The sequence below is a fragment of the Leucoraja erinacea genome, chromosome 10 (genome assembly GCF_028641065.1).
Source record: "Leucoraja erinacea ecotype New England chromosome 10, Leri_hhj_1, whole genome shotgun sequence".
NCBI lineage: Eukaryota > Metazoa > Chordata > Chondrichthyes > Rajiformes > Rajidae > Leucoraja > Leucoraja erinaceus.
Genome location: NC_073386.1, coordinates 8,461,889 through 8,487,082, shown reverse-complemented (window position 1 = coordinate 8,487,082; position 25,194 = coordinate 8,461,889). Strand labels below are relative to the sequence as shown.

Here is a 25,194-nt window from a genome sequence, read left to right as displayed (position 1 = left end):
GGAATTTGCCTTGGTGCTCCGCCCACAAGTAACAACATGACATACAGTGACAGTTAGGAATGACTCAGAAAACACTAAACATTAATAATAATAAAACATTAATGATAAAGCACCATTGATCAAGCATGTGAACCAACAAAATACCAGATTAAAGGGAGGCTACAGATTTTTGGCTGTTGAGTAGAGCAACTACTCGTGGATAAAAATTGTTTTTATGTCTGGCTGTGGCAGCTTTGACAGTCCGGAGTTGTCTTCCAGAGGGAAGTGATTAAAAGAGTTTGTGGCCAGGGTGAGAGGGGTCAAAGATGATCTTACCCACTCGCTTCCTGGCCCTTGCAGTGTACAATTCATCAATGGAGGGAAGGTTTCAGCCAATAACCTTTTCTGCTGATCGGACGATTCGCTGCAGCCACCAGGTGTCGTGCTTGGTGGCTGAGCCAAACCAGACCATGATGGAGAAGGTGAGAACAGACTCTACGATGGCCGTGTAGATTTGGACCATCATTAACTGTGGCAGATTGTGCTTCCTCAGCTGCTGTAGGAAGTACATCCACTGTTGTGCCTTTTTGACTGTGGAGTCGATGGTAGCCCCCCACTTAAGGTCCTTGGAGATGATAGTTCCCAGGAACTTAAAAGACTCCACAGATGTGACTGTGGTGTTGTTGATGGTGAGTGGGATGACTGGAGTGGGAGCTCTCCTAAAGTCTACAATCAATTCCACTGCCTTAAGAGCATTGAGCTCTAGGTTATTGCGACGGCACCAGGACGTCAGCTGTGACGCTTCCTGTCTGTAGACAGATTCCTCCCTATCCTGGATCAGTCCAATCAGTGTTGTGTCATACACAAACTTGAGAAGCTTGACAGATGTGTCTTGTGGAGGTGCAGTTGTTGGTGTAGAGAGAGTAGAGAGGAGAGAGTACGCAGCCTTGCGCTGCTCCTATGCTGAACGTTTGCGGGTCCGAGATGTGCTTTCCAAGCCTCACATGCTGCTTCCTGTCTGTTTGGAAACTGGTGATCCACCGACAGAGGGGTTCAGGCACAGTCAACTTGGAGTGTAGTAGCTCTGGCACAATGGTGAATGCAGAGCTAAAATCAACAAACAGGATCCTCACATAGGTCCCCTGGCGGTCTAGGTGCTGTAGGATGAAGTGCAGTCCCAGGTTGACTGCATCATCCACAGATCTATTGGCCCAATATGCAAACTGCAGAGGGTCCAGCAGGGGGTTAGTGATTTTTTTTAAGCTTGGCCAGCGCAAGCCTTTATAGTGTCTTCATGACTACAGACTAAAAGATCATCCTTTATTCCCTCCACTGTGTATCCCATCCACCAAACCAATCTGCCAGAGATTCAGCAGCTACTGATTGCTGAGTGTGCTAGATAGTCTGATTACTGTAACAAGCCAATAACAAGATCAGATAATAAATCTTCACAGAATTTCCCCATCAGTTATGCCTTGCTAGCTATAAATGTTTTTTTTAACATTGGGGATTTAAAGAACAAATACTATTCGCTGATATTTAAGTTATTTTAAGAAATAATGGATTTAAGCACTTGCTGTGCAATCAGATCCATTGATATTTCCTTTCATTGTAATCAACCGTCTGTATGCCGAGTAAAACCTCTATCTTATTACATCCTACTTTACAATTGACCAAGTTAAACGGATCCGAGCTCGATCCTATACTTTTACTTATACTTATCCCATGCCTCCTTTTTCCTGATCAGGGCCTCAATTTCTCTCATCATCCAGGCTTCCTTACTTCCACCTGCCTTGCCCTTCATGCTAATAAACATGTACTGTGTCCTGAACACTCCTCACAGCTTTAAAGGAACCCCATGTTCCAGACATTCCTTTGCCCACAAACAATCTACTTCAATCAATTTTAGCAAGTTCCTGTCCAAAACCAAATTTAGCTTGCCCCAATTTTAAGTTCTGGGCCTGCCCCATCTTTATCCATAACTATTTGAAAGTCAAGTCAAGTCAAGTCAAGTCAAGTCAAGTTTATTTGTCACATACACATACGAGATGTGCAGTGAAATGAAAGTGGCAATGCTCGCGGACTTTTGTGCAAAAGACAAACAACAAAACAACCAAACAAATTATAAAACACAATCATAACACACATATTCTTTTACATAATAAATAATAGAAGGAAAAACGTTCTGTAGAGTTAGTCCCTGGTGAGAAAGGCGTTTACAGTCCGAATTGCCTCTGGGAAGAAACTCCTTCTCAACCTCTCCGTTCTCACTGCATGGCAACGGAAGCGTTTGCCTGACCGTAGCGGCTGGAACAGTCCGTTGCAGGGGTGGAAGAGGTCTCTCATGATTTTGTTTGCTCTGGAGTTGCACCTCCTGTTGTATAGTTCCTGCAGGGGGGTGAGTGAAGTTCCCATAGTGCGTTCGGCCGAACGCACTACTCTCTGCAGAGCCTTCTTGTCCTTGGCAGAGCAATTACCGAACCAGATGGTAATGTTCCCGGACAAGATGCTTTCCACCGCCGCTGCGTAGAAGCACTGGAGGATCCTCGGAGACACTCTGAATTTCCTCAATTGCCTGAGGTGGTAAAGGCGCTGCCTTGCCTTACTCACCAGTGCTGAGGCGTGTGATGACCATGTCATATCCTCAGCACTGGTGAGTAAATAGAGTTCAGGACACAGTACATAGAAAGCAAATAGAACTGAGGTTGCTGGTCCCAAAAGGCACACTCACTGATATTTAAGTCACTTAATTCTTCCCAATTTCAAACATTGTCCTTTCCATTGTAGGGTCCCCGATATATTGCCCGAGTAAACTTGCTCCAAATACATTTGACATATTCCACCTCATTGAAGGCCTTGGCACTGTGACAGCCCAGGTCTACAATGGGAAAGTTAAAATCCCCTACTATGACGACCCTATTAGCCTTGCAGCTGCTGCAATCTCCTGGCTTATTTGCTCTTTCAATCCCCATTGACTATTTGGGGGCCAACAGTACACTCCCACCAAGATCACAGCCCCTTTTTATTTTTCACCTGAAACCCACATAACTATAAGAGAATCTGATTTTTAAAAAGTGCTGGAGTAACTCAACGAATTAGCATCTATGGAGAACATGGCAGCATCTCTGGAGAACATGGATAGATGACATTTTGGATCAGGACCCTTCCTCAGACTCAAATCTGAATTTGTGATGTTACAGATTTAAAAATGTCAGCCATCCATGTTCTCCAGAGATGCTGCCCGACTCGTTGAGCTACTCCAGCACTTTGTGTCTTTTTTTTAAATCAGATTATTTTATAGTTATGTGGGTTTCAGGTGACCAGGTGGAACTCCTTTTTCAAACGCCTCCATTGTACAATAATGATGTCGCTATAAGCAGCTTTTAAAATTATGCTGTTAGACATAAAATTAAATCATTGTTAACGGATGTGACTTACTAACGAATGGACCACTGCGACATAACAAGCTTTCTGTAGCTCTACTGGAAGGCAAGAAAATTCTTTTCCAGACCAACATTTCACAAAATATTTGGTAATCCATCTGCAAAACAATAAAAGAGAATTTTGGAATAGATTCATTTTCAAAAAAGTTCCAGCAGTTTCACACCACAATTTAAATCATCTTACCTCATGCAAGAGTTGTACAGAGCATCAATTCCAACAGAGTGAGATATTTGCAAACATTCCACTATCGACTGCTGCATGCCAATAACAGGCTGTAAATTAAAATAAAACCAAATTGGAAAGGGGGCAAATTTAAACTGTTTCATGTATTAAATCTCTGTAATTAGTGTATTTACATTTCAGAAAATCCCAGAGAGACCACAATAATTAATTAGCATTTATATGTGGCTCCTCTGACTGTTGCAAATGAAGGTTATATTCAATTTATTTTGGCAAAAATATCATCCTAGGTCTCAAACCCACACTATTCTATCCCCAGAAATACATGCAGACACATTCCATGAATACACTTCAATCCTCAGCTGTTGCTAAAATAAATCACAACCGTGACAACAGAGAAGTGGGAACTTTAAAAACCCTGCAAATCTCAGAGGTGGGATGTACACAAAATCGTCATTCCTCATAAATATAGAACATAGAACAACACAGCACAAAAAAACAAGCCCTTTAGCCCATCATGCCTGTGCCATGCCCAATGTTAATCTACACTAATCCCATCTGCTTGCACGTCGTGGAGCTAAACAGAATGGAAAAAGGCCATTCAGCACAACCAAGCCAGGCCCACTTATTCATCCAAACCGTTCTTATCCATGTACCCGTCGAAGTGACTTTAAAATATTGCAATTATTCCCACCTCAACTACTTCCTCTGGCAGCTTGCTCCATGTATGCACCACACTGTGTGAAAAAGGTTGCTCCTCGGGTCTTAAATCTTTCCCCTTTCACTTTTAGACTCCCCCACCCTGGGGAAGGGACTGTAGTTATTCACTTTATCTATGCTTTTATAAGATTTTATAAACCTTAAGATCACTCCCCAACCCTTCAGGGAAAAAATATGTCTCCTATCCAGCCTCCCCTTGTAACTCAAACACTCTAAATCCATTCACATCCTCAGCAGAAAAGAGACTGATGACAGTCGGGAACAAATTCTGAAGACCGTCAAGAGCAGAACAAAGACAGAGGACAGATCAGTGGTTTAAACTGCCTTCATTTCAATGCAAGAGGCTTAACAGGCAAGGTGGATGAACTCGGAGTGGATTAGCCCAGGAGATTGGAATATTATCGTCATAATGGAAACATTGCTGGGAGAAGGTGGGAGTGGTAAATCTGTATTCCAAGGTGAAGATGCAACAGGCATGACAGAAGTATAGGCATGAGAGGAGAGGAGGCTTGATGAGGGGGGACTTAACACTAGTGAAAAGAAGATATTCAATAAGATCTTTAAGGCTCTTAAAGACAGCGGAGTCAGGGGATATGGGGAGAAGGCAGGAACGCGGTACTGATTGGGGATGATCAGCCATGATCACATTGAATGGTGGTGCTGGCTCGAAGGCTACTGCTGCACCTATTGTCTATAATATATTTAATATATTATAGACAATAGACAGCATATTTGGATAGAAGGAATGGGTGACATTTCAGGTCAGTCTGAAGAAGGGTCCCGACCCGAAACATCACCCATTCCTTCTATCCAGAGATGCTGCCTACCCTGCTGAGTTAGTCCAGCATTTTGATTCTATCGTCGGGACATTTTTCTTGCTGTGTTGATAAATACACTCTGCTGGGACTAGATCTGCAGAATTGAGGAAGAAAAATAGCTTTTGTGGTTAAATAATGGCATGGGGCAAGAACAGTCAACTAGTGTAAGCTGAGACACTGCACAAATTAACTCACTGGTGGGAAGTTGGGAAGTTATAAAAAATTAAAAAAAACAGGAACAATGAATTGAGGAAAATGTTTGGAGTAGTTCTTTGACGAGGTGATTTCTAAATTTAAGGAAGAGAACTTATGCCAAGCAACAAACGCATCTTTAAGATGGAACAGGGAAAATGTCAACACTTTGATTTTCAAATGCACTCTGGCCAACCTGCTGTGATGACACAATGGATTTCTGTGTTTGCAATCAAGAATTTTTATTACTACCTGCAGGCAATACCGACGAGCCCAGAAATGAAAAATAAAGAACTGCAGATGCTGGAATCTTGAGCAAAAAACACAAAATGCTGGAGTAACTCAGCGGGCCTGCAGCATCTTTGGAGTGAGTATATGTTGCAATCCTACTTGGCCAGAATTTAATGCCCATATCCAGCTGCCCTCAAGGTGGTGATGATGAGCAGTTTGCATCACAGTACCCATACTGTGTCTTGTGTTAGGTAATTTGAGGGTTCTGACCCAACACCTGAAATTAATATATCGACTTTTAAGTCACCGGATGGCAAGTTAGATGGGAATCTGCAAATGGTTATGTTCCTGTGCCTGCACCTCATTATCTTACTTGGTGGGAGGTAGTTGCAGGTTTGGAAAGATTATATTGAAATAGCCAAGGAAGTTACACTATTGCGTGTTGTGATGGCAGGGAGTGTTCAGGGTGGTGGATATAGTTTCAAGCAAGTGAGTTGCTTTGTCCCAGATCATTCCAAGGTACTTAAGGATTTCTGAAGCTGCACTCATCCAGCTGAGAATATGTTGTCATATACCAAAATGCCTTAGAGTTGGTGCAAAAGGCTTTGGAGGATTATTCACTGAAATACCTTCAACTTCTTCTTGGGTCCATGTTATTTACAGTTTATCCAACTACTTTTCAGATTAAACCAGCATTTGCAGTTGTTTCCTACACTTTTCAGGTTATTGCTGTAGCTATGTGACAAGGGAAAATGACTGGATTTTTCAGTTGGGGATCGTTATTGCCAGGCACAGACATTACTGAACGTAAATGTTTTGCAGTCCTACTTGGACCATTTTGAGTTATGACTGAAAGTTAACACTGCCTCATTCTGAAGTTCTGAAGGAAGGAAGGCGCTTGATGAAACTCCCAAAGATGGTTGGATTTATAACACATCTCTTCAATGCTACATGATTGATTATTGAAGGAAACCCTTCATTAACAGAAGTTTCATTGGAATGCATTGCATTATTTGTGAACATACTTAGTATTCTGCCAAGGACAGCGGTTAGTCATTCAAATAAACATGTCATCAAGCATCCATCTACACTGAATGCATTTTTTTAAATTCTCCCCACATTCCCTTCACCCCCCCCCCCCCCACAGTAAAGATAGCAATAAGAAAATATAGTAGTTACAACTAACCAGCTGGAGAAGGGCAATAAATTCTGACTGTCAGTAATGCCCACATGTCATAATGAGAAGCATTATCTTGACTGCAAATGCAGAATTTTAACTAACCAGGATACTTTAATGAGCTCTTTATGTACATCAATCTTACAATTAGTTGTTGTGTCATGTTTTAGACACAGAAATGCTGGAGTTACATGGGCCTTGGTGAGAAGGCACCCAAGTAATATGTAGAGTTTTTATTTCCTTAGCTAAAAATAGATATATTCACTACAGAAGGAATGCAGTAAACGTCTATTAGACTGCTTCCAGGAATGGCAAGTTTGTCGCTTGAGATATAGTCGACTAGATCTGTATTCTCCAGAGTTTCAAATGATGTAAGGAGATCGCATTGAAACTAGAATTCTGATAGGACTCCGCAGGTTGGATGCAGTGGAATATGTCAAAGTAGCAGAAGACCACTTTGACACTCCATGAATGGTATCCTCTACATGGGAGGAACCAAAGGCAGCATTCCAGCAGCTGTCACCCAATTTGCCTTTGGTTCCTCCATGTAGAAGAGGCCATCTCCAAAATGTCAAAGTAGTTCTTGACAGTTTGCAATTTCCAGCTCACAATTCTTTTGTCTTCTGTCTGCAATGGAAACAGAGTTTGCATTTGCAGATCACTATAATTCTCCACCCTACACCCACTCTGATCGCTTAGTATTTGATCCTTTAACCAGACTGCTTTATTTGTGACTCCCAAACCATCCATGTAATTGAGTTCTAGCAGTCTCTTCAGCTGCAGGGATTGACAATTGAGTCAGAGTAATAGACATCTTCTTCTTCTTTCGTGTGGCGTGCACAGCTTAAAGTTGTTGGACAACTTGTTCTATTTGATCTTCCGTTTGTGCACGTCGAGTTAATTGCATTAGTTGAAACAGGGCGGGCCACGTGAAGGTTGCAATCTTCCACCCCATGCAGCACAGAAACTGCCTTATCAGCCAACCGAATCCATGACAAACATCAACAGCCAGTTTTTCACTATGCTCGCCACATTCCCATCTAAATCCACCACTCAGCCACATACCAAGGGCAAATTACACTGGTAAAAGAACCTACCAACTCTCAAATTAGTAATGTGGGACGAAACCAAAGTACCCAGAGGAAACCCAGACAATCACAAGCAGAAAGTGCAAGTTCCACACAGAGTCCTGGAGGTCAGGAGTGAACTTGGGTGTGTGGAGCTGTGAGACAGCAGCTCCAGCCATGCCACAGTCCAGACTACTGCTGCCCTTGATAGTGACGCTCATTTCACATGATCAAATAAGTTTCCTGCTCTCATCTGGCAGAAAGTACAGAAGCTTGAATGCATGCACCACCAGTCTCAGTAGTTTCTTCCCATTTTATCAGGCTTCTGAATGGTCCTTCCAAAAGGTAGGGTACTGTCCAATTCACCTCTAATCCATTGAGGAGAGTGGACTTTGTCTATGGAACTGTTACATTACATTACTGAGAACTATTCTACACTCTATCTTCCCCTTTGCTCTATCTATTGTACTTGAGTATGACTTAATTGCATTTATGTATATTGTGTCTGATCTGTTTGGATAACTTGCAAAACAAAGCTTGCGACAATAATATACCTAAACCCAAGCAAAATAATGTGGCAGTTGACGAAACACAGTTAATCATAATTCCACAAAAAATACAACCTATTCTCGAGGCAAGATTTTCTCAAAGCTAACTTAGGGCATGAATGTAGAGGGCCTGAAAGCAATGGAATTAAAAAAAATTAAAAGTGAACATTTATATGAATTTCAGGCTTATGTATAATGCCTACTATACACAGAAAAAAATGTTACCTTGTGAAAAAACTTGCAATAATCCTTCTTCAGAACATGCAAGACGACTGCTTTCAGCCCATCCAAGTTGTACATATCTGCTAACAAAAGGATGGAACTGAAGAAGAGGAAAATGTTGAGTTAGCACTAAGATTTACTTAATTTATCACTTTGCTTTCAGGCCTGTGGTTGTGAGCCATCATCATTGCAGAAGCTATTCCTACAGTTAGGAGCTTGTGGAATGGTAGCTGTACACAGCACATATGTACCTAACAGTTTACAAAATTTGCTTTATGGTCAACACATTAATAACCATGTTTGAAAAGCAAAAACAGGGCTCTCCCTTTGACTGTAGATTGATTACCAGCACAACAATCAAGTTCACTAGAATTCAGAATGGATATTCAGGAATTCTCGCCAAATTGCTATTAGTAATGTTGGAAAGGCTCAAGCATTCAAAAAGGTCTCCTTGTCGCCATTAAAATCAGACATGGAACCAATTTTGAGCTGCATTTATAGAAAACGGGCAACAATTCTGATGTTTTACTATTAAAAATGAAATCGAGCCAGAGAATAATAGGCATTTGATCCAATATAAATTAGCGAAAACTCCTCCTAAAACTTCAGATTTCAAGCATCAATCAATACTTAACTAAAAATCTTAATTTAAACATTTTACTTCCCCAACTTTATAGTTTGAACTCATGTCGACTTGTCTCTTGCCTGTGGCACAGCCAACTTGTAGATTATTCAGAAATACAGAACTGTACTTGCTGGTTTAAAAAAATATATTCATTCTGATTCTGAAATTATCAACTTCTTATACAGAATGGTCCAAGATGGGTGAAAATTATTCCAGGCAAATTTTAAATGTAAACATTTCCCACAGCAGAGGAAAATAATTGTCTTTAAAACATTTTTTCATACCAGGACAGTATTTAATCAATTGTTAGTTTACAAATCTATCTAGACACTGCCAATTCCAGACTGCCAATAAGAACTCTTCTGTAAATTTACATAGGGTTCAAAGCCATAAATGCTAAATCTAGGTGTATAACAGATCTGTTGATCATGCAAGTGGGAGAAAGTTATGCGATTGATCCAGCTTCATTCTTGGATTATTCTGTGGGCTCTTCCTCTGCAATTCCTCATCCTGTATTTTATGGCTAACTAAATTCCTTAATCCAAACCCCAAAATTTAGCCTAACCCAAAATGCAAAGATTATTCCCCAAATGTATAATCCTAACTAATACTACTAGTTCCTAAAATCTAAACATCACCACACCAAATATTCACTGTAGTTCATGACTATCCTTTAAATTACATTTACCGCTGGCCTTGAATTCTCCAACATAATCCCAATTGCTTGCAAACTTAAACCCTTAACCCAACCAGTGCAAAAAAAAACATTTTAAAAAGGTGCAAAAAATGAATAGACACGTTTTTATTGGTGAGAACAATTAATTAAGTTTCTCAGCAAGATCTCTAAGGTAAACTACAAGACATACTTCAAAGATCACACTTAAATCAATGAAATAATAACACACTTACCACGGGAAAATTCCTCTTGGCAAGTCTAAAATGGCCCCATATATAAAGTTCATCATGACGCCCATCTCCACATGGTTCACACTGTAAACAATTATATATTTATAAATCTACTGAAAAGCTACTGGAACAGTGAAGACAATTTACTAACAAATATCAGCCTGGGAATAAAATGAACAATAGATCCACCATCACCCAGTTTGGGCCATTGCCAATAAACATAAATTCACTTTTATACACGTTTCAGATTTCTAACACCCACATAAATTACTGACAAATTGGAAAGTTTCTAATGTTTCTTTAAGTTAACAAAGCAAGGATTTAAAAAAAAATCTATTCTCTCACACATCACTTTCACAAAACAAAAAGTGCAAGATAGACAACTTGTTCTTTAGACCATCAGTACAAACCCAAATTCTTAATTGATAATGAGAAAATGTGCACACATATCTTCTTCAGTCACCATGAGATGCTTGATCAACTGATGCAGCTGTCAAAGAATCCCACTTTGTAATTCAATGACTTTTTATATAGTGGACGAATGTGGATACCATTGGCACTATTGGATAGCATTGTTCCTGACACGAGATGAAGTGCCAACAATATTGGTGGGTCCGACTGGACAAAATTCCTTGATAGGTATTAATGAACCAGATGGTTTCTTACAAGGCAGCACAGTGGCACAGCTGCTACCACATAGCTCCAGAGATCCTGGTTTGATCCTGACCTTAGGTACTGGCTGTGCAGAGATTGCATGTTCACCTCGTGATTGTGTGGGTTTCCTCAGGGTGCTCCAGTTTCCTTCCCAAAGACACGTGGGATTGTAGGTTAGCTGGCTCCTAAATTACCGCAAGTGTGTATGAAGTGGATGCAAAAGTGGGAATAGCATAGAACATAGGGAGTTAAATGTGGCCCTTGTGGCTAAAGGTATCAGAGGGTATGGAGAGAAGGCAGGTACAGGATACTGAGTTGGATGATCAGCCATGATCATATTGAATGGCGGTGCAGGCTCGAAGGGTCGAATGGCCTACTCCTGCACCTATTTTCTATGTTTCCAACTAGAGTGAAGGGGTGATCGATGTCCATGTCCGAAGGGCCCATTCCATGCAGTGTCTCTATAAAACAAATCTGAAGAAGGGTCTTGACTCGAAACGTCACCCATTCCTTTTCTCCAGAAATGCTGCCTGTCCCGCTGAGTTACTCCAGCTTTGTGTTTATCTCTGGTAGTTTCATGATTAGCGTTACCGAGAGTAGCTTTATTTTCATGATTCATTTGATTTAAATTTCCCAGCTGCCATGGTTAAATTTAAACTTATCCCTGAAACAGCAATTGAGAGATCTGGCTGTTGGTGGAACAACTTAATCATTATGCAACCATAGTCCCAAGTGTACTTTCAAACCACCAACTGAGCGCTGATTTCCTCCACAAAGTGCTGGAGGAACTTAGCGGGTCAGGTAACATCTGTGGAGGGAATGGACAGGCGACGTTTTAGAACAGGACTTGTTTTTCAACCAGAGGCTGAAGAAGGATCCCGATCCAAAATGTCACCTTTCCATTCCCTCCACAGACCCACTGGGTTCTTCCAGCATTTTGTGTTTTGCTCAAAATTCCAGCATCCATAATTTCTTACGTCACCACATAAATGTATTGTACATCCACAAAATACCCACGTTCCTTACAAAAAGTCAATGAATTAAAATAAACCTTTCTATTAATAAACATGTGTTGCGTTCTGCCGTTAAATACTAATGATTCACAAATTAGGGTTCTGTTTCCTGGAAGTTTAGGGCCTGTCCCACCAGCATGCGCTAGCATGCGTCTAGCTCAACCAAACGTGGTCGCTTGAGGCGTACGGCCTCGCGGGGCAGGTCCCACTTCGATCGGCGGAGGCGTATGGAGTTGTGCGGGGCTGGTTCGACAAAATCTTGCACTGTTCGAAATTTCCGCTTGCCAACGGCCTGTCGGCCCGCAGCCGCATTGAGGGCGTACGCAGCGTTTCGACGGGCGTACGCAGCGTCTCGACGGGCATACGCAGCATCTTGACGTCCTACGCAGCATCTTGACGGCGTACGCCTAGCACGTGGCGTTGCGCGATGACGTCATCGCCCGACGTTCCATTGCGCGATGACGTCACCAACCGACGCCCAAATTCAGTCGGCCCGCCTCCTGCCCAGCTTTAGTGAGTTTGACGTAAATTACGTCACACGCAAACTTAGCGCGTACTTACTGCGAACTCTGCTTCCGTTTGGTCGCGCTAGACGCATGCAATCGCATGCTGGTGGGACAGGCCCTTAAGAAGTCGAGAGATTAATTAATTAATGGCTTAAACATTAAAAAAATAAGAATTGATGAGGGGAACTGCACTCCTTTGGCGTGTAGGTAGGAAAAATCTTCATTACCGAGTGGGAAACAGAAGTTCTACTTTATACAAATGGCAATTGATGCAAAATCAATCATTAAGGCAGATATTGAGAGGCTTTTGTTAAACAAAGAAAATCTAAGATATGGGGCAAAATTGATCAGGAGCCGAAGTCCTTTAAAAAGGTTCCTAAATCTGCATCACATTGATTATGCAGTTTTCTATTCATGATTAACCGTTCAACCTCACAGTTTGTTATCTTCTGCCCAGAGCCAACACTTTGAAACTGAAATTTAGATTGCATGGACAAAACTACTTAAGAATTCAAGTATATTTCTGAATATCTTTAAAATAAAATTAAACTGCTTCTGTGAGTTCCTTTTGCTCAAAGCAAAATGCAAATGCAGTACTAATGATACCCTAATGAATGTATTTATATTAAAAGCCATTTCATTTCATTTCCATGACTGATTTATCTCTGATGGCTATTAGGTCATTTACACATTAGGAAGTTTGATGCCAAAATGCACTCCAGTTCACAAAATGATTATTGCACACTTTATTTCATGATTGGAATGTTTTTCATGAAATCCTTAAATATAACAGAAAATAATGAAATGTGACAGAAAGCAATGAAGTTATTGGCATGCACCAAGATTTCTAAAGGCTGGAGTAACTCAGCGGGTCAGGCAGCATTTCTGGAGAAAAAGAATAGGTGACGTTTCGGGTCATAACACTTCTTCAGACCGAGGAATATTCTACAGCCTTCTGTGGCAAATAATTCCACAGATTCACCACCCTCCGACTAAAAATATTTCACCTTATCTCCTTACTAAAATAAACTTCCTTTAATTCCGAAGCTATGACCTCTAGTCCTAAACTCTCCCACTAGTGGAAACATCCTCTCCACATCCACTCTATCCAAGCCTTTCACTATTCCATATGTTTCAATGAGGTCCCCCCTCATTCTTCTAAACTCCAGTGAGTACAGGCCCAGTGCCAACAGATGCTCATCATAGGTTAACCTACTAATTCCTGGGATCATTCTAGTAAACCACCTCTGGACCCTCTCCAGAGCCAACACATCCTTCCTCAGATATGGTGCCCAAAATTGCTCGCAATATTCCAAATGCTGCCTTATCAGGGTCTTAGAGCCTCAACATTACATCCCTGTTTTTTGTATACCAGCCCTCTTGAAATACATGCTAGCATTAAGCTTGGGTTCTTTATTACCGATTCGGCTTGCAGATCAACTTTTTGGAAATCCTGCACCAGCACTCTCAAGTTCCTTTGCACCTCAGATTTGTGGATTCTCCCCATTTACAAAAGTCTATGCCTTTATTCCTACTACCAAAATGCATGACTCCACACTTTTCGACACTATATTCATTCTGTCACTTCTCTGCCCATCCTCCCAACCTGTCCAAGTCCTTCTGCAGCATCTCTTAAGTCGGCAACCAGATTACATGGAGCATTGCAGCGAGGACAAGCTAAAGTACGAGCTCTTATCTCTCTATTAGAACTGTCAATATGTTGATCACTAATATTGGACTGCACATTTTCATATGATCACCTTGATTATCTTTTAACCATAAACAGTGCTGTATTTTAGTTAGCTTTGAGAAAAAGTCTCCATTGAATTACTGCACACAGAATAAAACATTACCCCACTAGTCAGCAACAGCCAGACACATTGCATATGAAGCTGACAAAGCTCTCTTTAGATACATATTTTAAAATGTGGCCCACGAGAAAGTACTGCATATTTAAATGTTAAAAGATCTTTTGGTTATCATTTCCTACCCTGTAAGAGTGATCGACTTCTGAGAACTTTCAACCCAATTGCCACTTAGCATAGCTGCAAAGTAACTGGAGCGTGCACACAGGATGGCCCTGGTAGGTAAAGCAGACAAAGTTTTCATGACAATTCACACTATATAACATTAAATCTGCATGGTCTAAATTATATTTAAAATCCAAATACCTTTTTCTTTAAACTAATGCAGTGATCATTAGATTAAGGTCAGACAACTAATTTGTACAAATAAAAAAGAAAAACTCAATTGCTTATTAATTTATTCAAGGAAAATGATTGACTGACCAATTCAGCAGTTAAAAAGCTCCAGCATTAATCTGCCATGCAACGTGCAAAGCCTGAGCAAAGAGTGCCCCTTCCCATCCCACTCAAGTGAGAAAGATTTGATACGAAAATAATCAGAAGACATTTAACAGCAGATTTTTTTTAAAGCACTTTGAAGATAAGAGTACACATGATTTTCTCTGCTGCTGTTACATCAACTAATTCCACTCTAAAGGAGCAAATTTTGTTTTCTTTGTTTGATTGCTTCAAGCCATATCAATATATTGGTGCAAAATAAATAGCTTGGTTCATTAACTCAGTTCATGCTGGTTTGTACAATGGAGAACTGCATACCTGTGCACTTGAAAAACTTTGTTCTCAACATGAAGAGTTATATCGGAACAACAACCTTCCTGGTAGAGGGACAAAAGGTCCGCACCTAAAGTGGAGGCTGGCTCTGGTGTGGGATCATCTAGTCAAGAAACATGAAAATACATTACAGAAGCAAGCCCACCTGCATTAAGGAGATTAAAAGCACAGTTGTCAGAAGTTGCTTGAAACATCTCTGCAGCTGGCCATATCTACTTTATGAAAGTACTGAAAGCTTGGGCAAAGAAGCTGGTTTTCAAGCTTTCAGACAGACTTTAGAATATCAATACAAAGATGGTGCTGCTCACTCAACATTTTTAGGGAAGGGATTCCAAAAACTGGAACAGGAGATTTAGAACGAAAACCCTTTTGAAATGTTTACATGAAGTAATTGGTGTACAGAGGAATGATGTGTAAACAACTCTTTCTCCACCCCCCCCAATCCAACGGCAGCTCATCCAAATTATCAGATCAGGAATTGGTGGATAGATAAGGATGGGCTTTTGGTTATCTTTTGTGTTTAACTGGAGCCAATTTTGCACAGGTAATTATACAGCTGGTTGTGCAAGAGGGAATGCGATATAATATACAGCTTTCACGAATTGGTATTTAACTCCAGATTCAAGGACAGTTTCTTCCTAGCTGTTATCAGGCAACTGAACAGTCCTCTCATCAGCAAGAGAGCAGCCCTGACCTCCCAATTACCTCATGGACACCTTTGAACAATTTTTAATTGGACTTTATCTTGCACTCATTTTGTATCCTTTATCTGTACACTTTGGATGGCTTGATTTTAATTGTCTATAGTCTTTTCTTTGACTGGATAGCACGCAAACAAAAAGTTTTCATCATACCTCAGTGCACGTGACAATACTACAACTAAAGGTAGGACTGATGAATAAGGATAAATCTTACAAGGATAACATTAGACGGAGGGGGGGGGGGACGGACGGACCACAAAGCAGTGGTGGGACATCTGCAGTTTTCTACAAATGTCCACTGATGCTTGAGTTAGGCTCGTAAAATAACTGCAATTTCACTGTTTTAAAGATAGAAATACAAAGCTTTAAAGAAGTCCATAGAATTTTAACAGTTCAAAACTGGAATAGTGGCAGCTAGGGTGCAGTCGTGATGAAAGAAATGTGGATGCTGAAGTAAATCATTGATCACCAGACAAATACATGTGCAAGCATTTTTTGTTGCTATGGTACTCCACTCCCACTAATTGTTCAATGGACTTCAATGATTGATACACCAAATGTTGAGAATCGGCAACCAAAGCTCAATATCAACCCTTGTTCTTAGCAGCTTCTTACCTACAAATGGGACCTGATCCTTTTCTTCCATTTCTTCAGGCACATCAAACATTCCTTCAGGCATATCGTCTTCCAACAGACTAGAGGTCAACATCTCAATTTCACCCGCGGCACTATCGTTGGGAGCAGCTGGGACTTTTCCACCCTCAATAGCTTTCCCATTGCACATCTTCACTTTCTCAAAGTCACTTAAGGATAGATTGTGGCCTTCTGTCAATCTCATCCCATTCTGATCATTGCTCAGCAGTAGCTCCTCTTCCAATTGATTCACTTTCCCGTCTGCTGTATAAATCTGTCTATTACAGAAAAAAGATTAAAACAAATTTAAAAAGCAACAGATGACTGCACACTAAAAGGACATGTAACCACTATGATTCTTACAAGACATTGGCGAGATACTTGGGAATCCCCACACTTGGGAATACTGGGTACAGTTCTGGTCACCTAGCTATAGGAAGAATGTTATTAAATTGGAATGGGTGCAAAAAACACCCCAAAAGATTCACAAGGATGGTACTGGGGCACGAGGCTAAAGTTGTAAGGACAGACTGGGTAGGCTGGAGTTATTGTCTTTAAAGCATAGGAGTCTTTATGGAGGAGGTATATAAAATCATGAGGAGCATAAAGTGAATGGTCAGAGTTTTTTTTCACCCATGGTAGTGGAGTTTAAAAGTAGAGGGCGCAGATTTAAAGTGAGATGGGAAAAACATAAAGGGGCAATATGTTCACACACAGGATGGTGGGTATGTAGCCATTTGGATAGGTACATGGATAGAAAAGGTTTAGAGGTACATAGGACAAACAAAGTACCTTGTAAATACAAGGAAATGTTCAAGAAACACGAATAGAATGCCTCAGATCAGAAATGGCAATTGAAGTCCAGAGGCCAAAAATCCAGTGTGATATCTTGCGATAGAGTAAGCACGTTTGTTAAATAAAGCGTTGTGAGCAATTTGTTGCTACTTGTTAACCTTATCTACTTTTTACCATTCCATTGTTTTCACTTAAAAATAAAGATTATGTAACATCTTATAATGCAAAAAAGATAAAGCATTTGTAAGAGTTACCACTTTTGTTGATATCTACTGATATATACTTTTAAAAAATACATAATTAGATATCAGACTTTGTACATTAGCATTAAATGGGAAATGCAGGTAGAGGACTAGAGTTCCCTCCCAATTATAAACACTGTAGCCACTGGAAAGGAACACCAGAATCAAGAGTGTTTAATTGTCATATGTACCTACAACGGAGCAATGAAGCAGCTAAACAGGCCCATAAACATAGTACACATAATTTCTTTTAAATTCAATAGATTAATAACTGTAACACTAGTGCAAAAACCCAAAGTCCTTAGTGCAACCTAAGAGACCCTAAAACAAGGGTTCCCAACCTGAGGTACATTTACCCCCCAGGGGGTAAATTTCACCTACCCAGGGGGTAAATTTGTTGATTCTGGATTTGTACAAAATGTTCTTTTCATTGAATGAATGTGTTTGGTTCTGGTATATCTGTTCATCATTAGTTGTTCATAAACAAGTCAAATAACATTGTTATGTACAATTAAAGTTGCCAGGGGAAAACGGGACGAAAAAGGTTGGGAGCCCCTGCGCTAGAAGTCCATTTTGCTGAAGTTATTCTTGAGCAGTATTCAAGAGCTTGATGGTTATTGGGAAGCAGCTAAGCTTGAACCTAGTGGTCACGGCTTTATCGGATCCAGTACCTTCTTCCCATTGTTAGGAACAAAAAGGAGAGCATGACCAGGGTGGTGTGATCTTCGATGATATTGGCTGCCTTTAATAGTGGGGAGGTCAGTACCTATGACAGACCAGGCAATATCTACCACTCTCTGCAATCTGGAGGGCGACTTGGACAGGTTGGGTGAGTGGGCAGATGCAGTTTAAAGTGGATATCCACTTTGGTGGCAAAAACAGGAAGGCAGATTATTATCTGAATGGTGTCAAGTTAGGAAAAGGGGAAGTACGATGAGATCTGGGTGTCCTTGTACATCAGTCAATAAAAGTAAGCATGCAGGTTTAGCAGACAGTGAAGAAAACTAATGGCATGTTGGCCTTCATAACAAGAGGAGTTGAGTATAGGAGCAACGAGGTCCTTCTGCAGCTGTACAGGGCCCTGGTGAGACCACACCTGGAGTATTGTGTGCAGTTTTGGTCTCCAAATTTGAGGAAAGACATTCTTGCTATTGATGGAGTGCAGCGTAGGTTCACAAGGTTAATTCCCGGGGAGGCTGGACTGTCATATGTTGAAAGAATGGGGTTACTGGGCTTATATACACTGGAATTTAGAAGGATGAGAGGGTATCTTATTGAAATATAAGATTATTAAGGGATTGGACACGCAAGTGGCAGGAAACATGTTCCCGATGTTGGGGGAGTGCAAAACCAGGGCCAGTTTAAGAATAAGGGGTTGGCCATTTAGAACAGAGATAAGAAAAAACGTTATCACCCAGAGAGTTGCGAATCTGTGGACTTCTCTGCCTCAGAAGGAAGTGGAGGCCGATTCTCTGGATGCTTTCACGAGAGAGTTAGATAGAGCTCTTGAAGAAAGCGGAGTCAAGGGATAAGAGGAGAAGGCAGAAACGAGCTACTGTTTGCGGATGATCAGCCATGATCGCAGTGAATGGCGGTGCTGGCTCGAAGGGCCAAATAGCCTTTTCCTCCACCTATTGTCTATCTCCTTTGTTCCTGGGTTGCATTCCAAGTTGCTCTCAACCACACACCTGTAGAAGTTTCAGAGTGTACATTAACATATTCTTGTTGTCCAAATGGTCCAGTGTAGAATGGAGAACCAGCGAGATTGCATCCCTTGTTGATCTATTTTGGCAATATGCCAATTGTAATGGGTCCAGTCCTTACGGATGTGGGAGTTGATATGCGTCATTACCATTCTCTCAAAGCACATTGTCACCAGGGACAATAGTGTCACCAATTGGTATTGGTTCCCACTTTACTCTTCTTGGGCACATATTATTGATGCCCTTTTAAAGCAAGTGGGAACCTTGCACCATAGTAAAGGAAATTTGAAGGTATCCACAAAATCTCCAGCTAGTTGATCTGCACAGGTTTAAGAATGTAGGCAGGTATACCATCATTGGGGCCAGACAGAATAACAATGACAGAAACCTTAGCACACATTTAGTGTTGGCGATTAACAGATAACTTTTACTCCCAAAAATTGCTTCTAAATCTGGACTGGTGATATTACAGCTCTAACAGTGTGGTCACTAAAGAGCCCAACAATTTAATGGACATGCACCAGGGAGATCAATATATTCATTAAGTATTTAACTACAAGCTGGATTAATTCAGAGGCTGAAATCGTTATTAATCACCAAAGACAATTTTTAAATTAGGAATAGTTTTAACAAAACAATAGCAGGGATCTTGCAGCAGTTAAATAAAACCATTTATTTTAAAACTAGATGAGATCCTGTTAACAACAACATTTCTTTGCAGTCTGACTCCTGCTCACATTTCCGCAACTCAGTAATTTGTATTTTGAGCTCTTTACAGAAAGACCTGTGAACCATTGCCATGTGACACAAAAACATCTATTTCTGAAAAGGGCTTACATTTGCAATTGGCTCTTCAATATTCATGCCGCGCTTCGACCCTGCTCCCCCACAACAGCTTACAAGGCTGCAATTTAGATGCTAATTTCACACAATATATGTTTTTCAGTGGTTCACCTTAGTTTCTATTTCACTAGCTAACCACTAATTTATGTCCCAACATCAAGCTCCCTACAGATTTATAAACCCACTGAATAGCAGTAACCAATCTTCAATTTTGGAATAAATCATTTCCAATTTATTTAGCACTACAGTTTTCTTCCCCCACTGACAATGTACAGCTGCTCACATGATTCCATAAACACCAGACACCTCTCATGGATCTCCCACAGGAAATATGAAGGACCAGCATTTAATCAAAATGGTAATCAAAGTTTGCTTTCATGCAAAAAATCTGTAATTTAGTTTGTCAAGGAACATAATCCACTGCACGTACTTTTCCAATGGAAAAACAAAATTATTCTCCTTGCAGTAAGCTACTGAGGTGTTATTAATTACCTCGCATTTGATACCTTTAATCACAACAGTTTGCTTCAATCTTTACACATTAAACACAAGTTCTTACAGCCATATTGGGGGAAGGGTGTGCAATAATGAGAAGACAGAAATAGAAGTGACAACTCCAGCGCTTCTGGTGTAACACCAGATATGACATCTGTATCCTAGAATAAACCACAGGTTCAAACCCCACCCCAGACATCATTCTCGTTAGGGAGATTTACTGGAATGAATATAGAAGGTGGAAAGTGGATTGATTAGATCTTTCAATCATGGAAGGTTTAGATAGAGTAGACGGAGAGATGCAATGCAGAGTGGCATGGGAAGAGGGCAAGAATGTGGTTCTGAGGATCGGTCATCATCGTATTGAATAATGGAGCACGTTTAAAGATCCAAATGGTCTTTTCACACTTGTATTTTTCTGTTATTAATGGTGGAAGGTCAAAGTAGAAATCATTGACTGAAGATGGTTGGCAAAACTACTAAAATTATCCAAGGTGGTGGTGGTGGGGGGGACCTGTTTCTTTTAAATATATTACAAATGGCAAGGATCTGGAATGCATTGCTGGGGGAGGAACAGAGGTAGATTCAGTCATGGCAGTCAGAACCAACCAGATGAACACTTGACATTAAGAACATTCATAGTTATGGAAGAGGATTAGGGAACAAGGCGAGCAGGATTGCTCTTGCACTGGGACAGACTCAATAAGCTAAATGGCCTCCTTATGTGCCCTACTTTTCTGGAAACTTGGTGGTTAATCAAAATTACACTTCGGTAAAGGGAAACGGGCTCAAAGAAATGGCCTTTCAAATGAGAAGCCACATCTCGGCTGCCGTTGATCACCTTCTCATGCATATAAGTTTCAATGAGACAAGACATGAAGTGCTGGGAGAAAGTCACAAGGCAGTTGATTTTAAAAAAAACTGAACCCAAAATGTAACCATAAAATAATCTATGGGAATCAGAAAAGGAAAGGGGCTATCTAGGAAAGTGGTAATGCTGAACAGAAAAATTAAATTCATGGAGGTAGTGGTAGGCCAAGGTACCATATGAACTCAACATGAAATGCAGTACTACTAAAATTACCTGTACGATAAAGTACATCCTCCTGGGCCAAGGTCCGACAGTATAGTCGTAAAAGGGCACATACCCACTGAGTAATACGACCTGCACCCCATATGAAAAGGAGAAAGGTCCTTCTAACTCCTTGTTAAACAGGTTGAGATCTGGAAAAGGGTCAGTGGTCTTAGTTGAAATTGATCCCCAACATCTGCATTGTACATTGTTCTGCTTTACTTTGCAATTGCATTACAATGTATTGTGCTTTGAAAATTTTGCAGTCAGTACTGGTTCTCCCTCTCTATCACTTTGAAGTGCCTGCAGTTGGTCTAGATGATATTAGTGATTCCGAGTAGACTATAAACCCATAAGCCTTAATCTTCAAACATTTTTCCTGATGGCTTTAGGGTATGTTGGCACTTTTGGCAGCAGTAATATATTTGAGCACAGATACGTGCCATCACTGAGGAATTAGTCCAGAATATGCTGAACAGTCCAGGGTTTCTAGGGTTCAGGCAAAGATTTTTATTGCTGGGGTCAGTTTTAAAAGTTCTTTGGTGGATTTCATTCCCATCTCAGTGAATAATAACTTGATGACTTGAAGCTTAACTGCTGAACTCATGCATACACAAGCATTGATTAAAAGGTCTTTCGTGAGGCCCATTCTCATCTCAGTAAATAACTTGTTGATGTCTGCTGAACACATGCATACGCAAGTATTGATGACGTTGCTTTCTTGAGGCATGGTGGAATTTCCAACCCAAGAGCAACTTGCTTGTGGTTAATTAGCACCTGAATCTTTTGAGTGAATCAAAGCAGTCCTGCTCTTTCCTGGAAGAAAAGCCAAGAACCTCTTAACATAGAAAATAGGTGCAGGAGTAGGCCATTCGGCCCCTTCGAGCCTGCACCGCAATTCGATATGATCATGGCTGATCATCCAACTCAGTATCCTGTACCTGCCTGCTCTCCATACCCCCTGATCCCTTTAGCCACAAGGGCCACGTCTAACCCCCTCTTAAATATAGCCAATGAACTGGCCTCAACTACCTTCTGTGGCAGAGAATTCCACAGATTCACCACTCTCTGTGTAAAAAATGATTTTCTCATCTCAGTCCTAAAAAAACTTCCCTCTTATCCTTAAACTGTGACCCCTAGTTCTGGACTTCCCCAACATCGGGAATAATCTTCCTGCATCTAGCCTGTCCAACCCCTTAAGAATTTTGTAAGTTTCTATAAGACCCCCCCTCAATCCCCTAAATTCTAGCGAGTACAAGCCGAGTCATTAGCCTCTTCACAGGGGCTAATTGCAATGGACCTCAGGGAGGGCTGGTACTGTGTAACTACCATTGGTTGGATGGTGTTAGACTGCCTGCAGGGCACTGTCTGTAGTGGCTGTTTTTGGTGAGAGTCCTGCCAATAATCCTCTTAAAAAGCAAAATGAATCTCATAGCTGTCACATTTTTATGGCTAGTTTGTTTTCTTTGGCTTTGAATAGCCTTCGTTAAGATGTGGAAACTGTTCAAATTTCAAAATGCTGAGCACATGACAATTAATCAATGGAAGAGATACTGGGGAGGTTTCATGGACAACAGCTGCTATATCAGTGGTGGTTTTGCCCCCTCCCATGCTCTTAAAGTTCTGTAATTGGCCCAAGCCAAGTTCAAATGGATTAGCTTTGTTCTGCAAGATTAAATTAAGACATTTATCTTTAAAAAAGAATGAATGAACTTCATGAAACAATTCTGAATTAAGTATTCTCCATTATATAAAATGCAATTAAAAACTCCCCCTTAGCCACAGATTGGACATTAAGCCCGCAGTATTAGCCGAAGAGATGCAATTAAGGAGTTCAATGATTTTTAACACACAGCCGATTTAAAAAGAATTATTCCATCATTTAGATCTTCGCAGTATCTTTCACTTTACATTCTGGCGACATTTAGATTCTACTTGATTTAAATTGTACTGCAATTGAAAATTATCCAAAAACTAATGCCCCATTTCAAAACACACAAAAGGATCAGGAAGATATTGTGAAGGAATATGCCCAAGGCCAGAAATCGTATAAAAAATGAAAGCTCAAGCAACATCAGTGAGGAAAGAAATAGTTGTGCTATTGTCATGTGATGTGCTGATCACTGCTTCACAGAAGCTGAACACAAGCTGAATATCACAGCTCTCAGACCCCTCTTCATACCTCCATCTCGATTATGAGCCCATCTCTGAACTTCAGGCTGTTGTCTCCCAGGTGATCACTTTATTTCCTTGGGCGATCTCCCACCGCAGTGTTCAGCCATGTAGACCCCACCCCACTTCACCTGCTCAGGAGCACAAGGATTGGACTGGCAGACCCATTGTTTTAGCCTGCGCTTGTCTCTTCTCTTTTATCAACAGCATCTTTGACACCCTCTGCCACTTTGTCAGTTTCCCAGTCTCAAATGGCTCACCACCATGGATTCCAATCACTCTATACTTCCTTCCCACACTTGGATGGTACAAGGACCCTTTAATTCTCTGAATGGAGGTGAAACCAAACCCTTCCCAACCACTCTACTTCACTTGGCAGAATTCATTCTTACATCAAGCAACCATTTCTTCAACTCTCCTCAAGTCAAAGCTGTGGCAACTAGCATTGGACCAAGCAATGCCTGCCTCTTCATTATGTCTCTACATAGGGAGCAATCCTTCGTGCAGTCCTAATCAGGCCCCACCCCCTCAACTCGTTCTCTGTTTCACAGATGGTGCTGCTTTTTGCACTCGTGCATTTGAAATTTTCTTTTTGCTTGCTGACATTTTCCATCCTGTGCTCATCTCTGACTTCTTGACCAGAACAAGTATCTCATATGCTTTCATGAACCTATCTACATCTATTATCACCTTCAGGGATCCTTAGACATGTACCTCTGTTCCTCAATTCTTCATGTTTGTCCTACACATTTAGTCATCTCCAAGTGCATCATCTCGCATTTATCAGGATTAAATTTCATCTGACATTGCGATGCCCATTTTCCCCAAATGATCAATAACATCCTGTGCACTAGGACTATTTGCATCAACATCAATTTTCATGTAATCTACAAATTTATTAAGCATCCCTATTCTGTTCAGGACTTCAAAAGCAAGTGGCTGTAAATTTATTTTAGAAATGCAGACAATGTTGTAAAATTCATACACACAGCAAGCCACCACAAATAAGTTTGTAATCTATTTATAGTATTTATGAATATAGGAAATACTATAGAATAAACTTGGTTTAACCTCCAATCCTCAATTCAGGAGATGAATGTAGAGATCTCCTCCAACTTACTTCCAAGTGCAGGAACAGAGATAGGTGCGACCCACTGTTGGTCTCAGTAGGAACTACACTTGACTGCTGGCAATTACTGCCATTGCTCTGGGCCGGAGAATGTAATCCACTCTCCCAATGGGAACTCTAAGAAACAGACCATGAAATTTTCAATTCCTTAATGCAAAAACAAAAGGAGATTATTGTCTGCTATTATTCACCCTGGTTTTACATGTCCAAAATAATATACAAATTATAATTATGGCTTGAATTTTTCCAAACTTTATTTTCGTTCAGTTTGGGGCATTGTTTTTTTTTTTATTAGTGCCCAGCTAAATCAAATTGTTTGTTTTATTAAAAAGAAGTCAAGTGCATTTTTGATGGAGAACATCATGACGCAAGTCAGAGATGAAATTACTGAGGGATCATCTGGTGGGGCTTTATGGGTGGAGCAGAGGAATAAGAAGGGATGATCACCTGGCAATATCCTTGTAAACCTTCTCCACACTCTTTCCAGATTA

General features: G+C 40.7%; 1 protein-coding gene across 3 annotated transcripts in view; it reads right to left on the bottom strand.

Annotated features, from left to right (window-relative positions):
* btbd8 (BTB domain containing 8) overlaps positions 1-25,194 on the bottom strand; it is an 84,229-nt gene that overhangs the window by 38,372 nt on the left and 20,663 nt on the right. For all 3 annotated transcript variants that reach the window (XM_055641404.1, XM_055641401.1, XM_055641402.1), the window contains 7 exons: positions 16,235-16,530; positions 14,904-15,021; positions 14,273-14,362; positions 10,113-10,193; positions 8,582-8,678; positions 3,607-3,695; positions 3,418-3,520 (listed from right to left, as the gene is read on the bottom strand). In XM_055641404.1, coding sequence (XP_055497379.1) covers positions 3,418-3,520; positions 3,607-3,695; positions 8,582-8,678; positions 10,113-10,193; positions 14,273-14,362; positions 14,904-15,021; positions 16,235-16,530 — 874 coding nt within the window. The remainder of the gene's footprint in view (positions 1-3,417; positions 3,521-3,606; positions 3,696-8,581; positions 8,679-10,112; positions 10,194-14,272; positions 14,363-14,903; positions 15,022-16,234; positions 16,531-25,194) is intronic.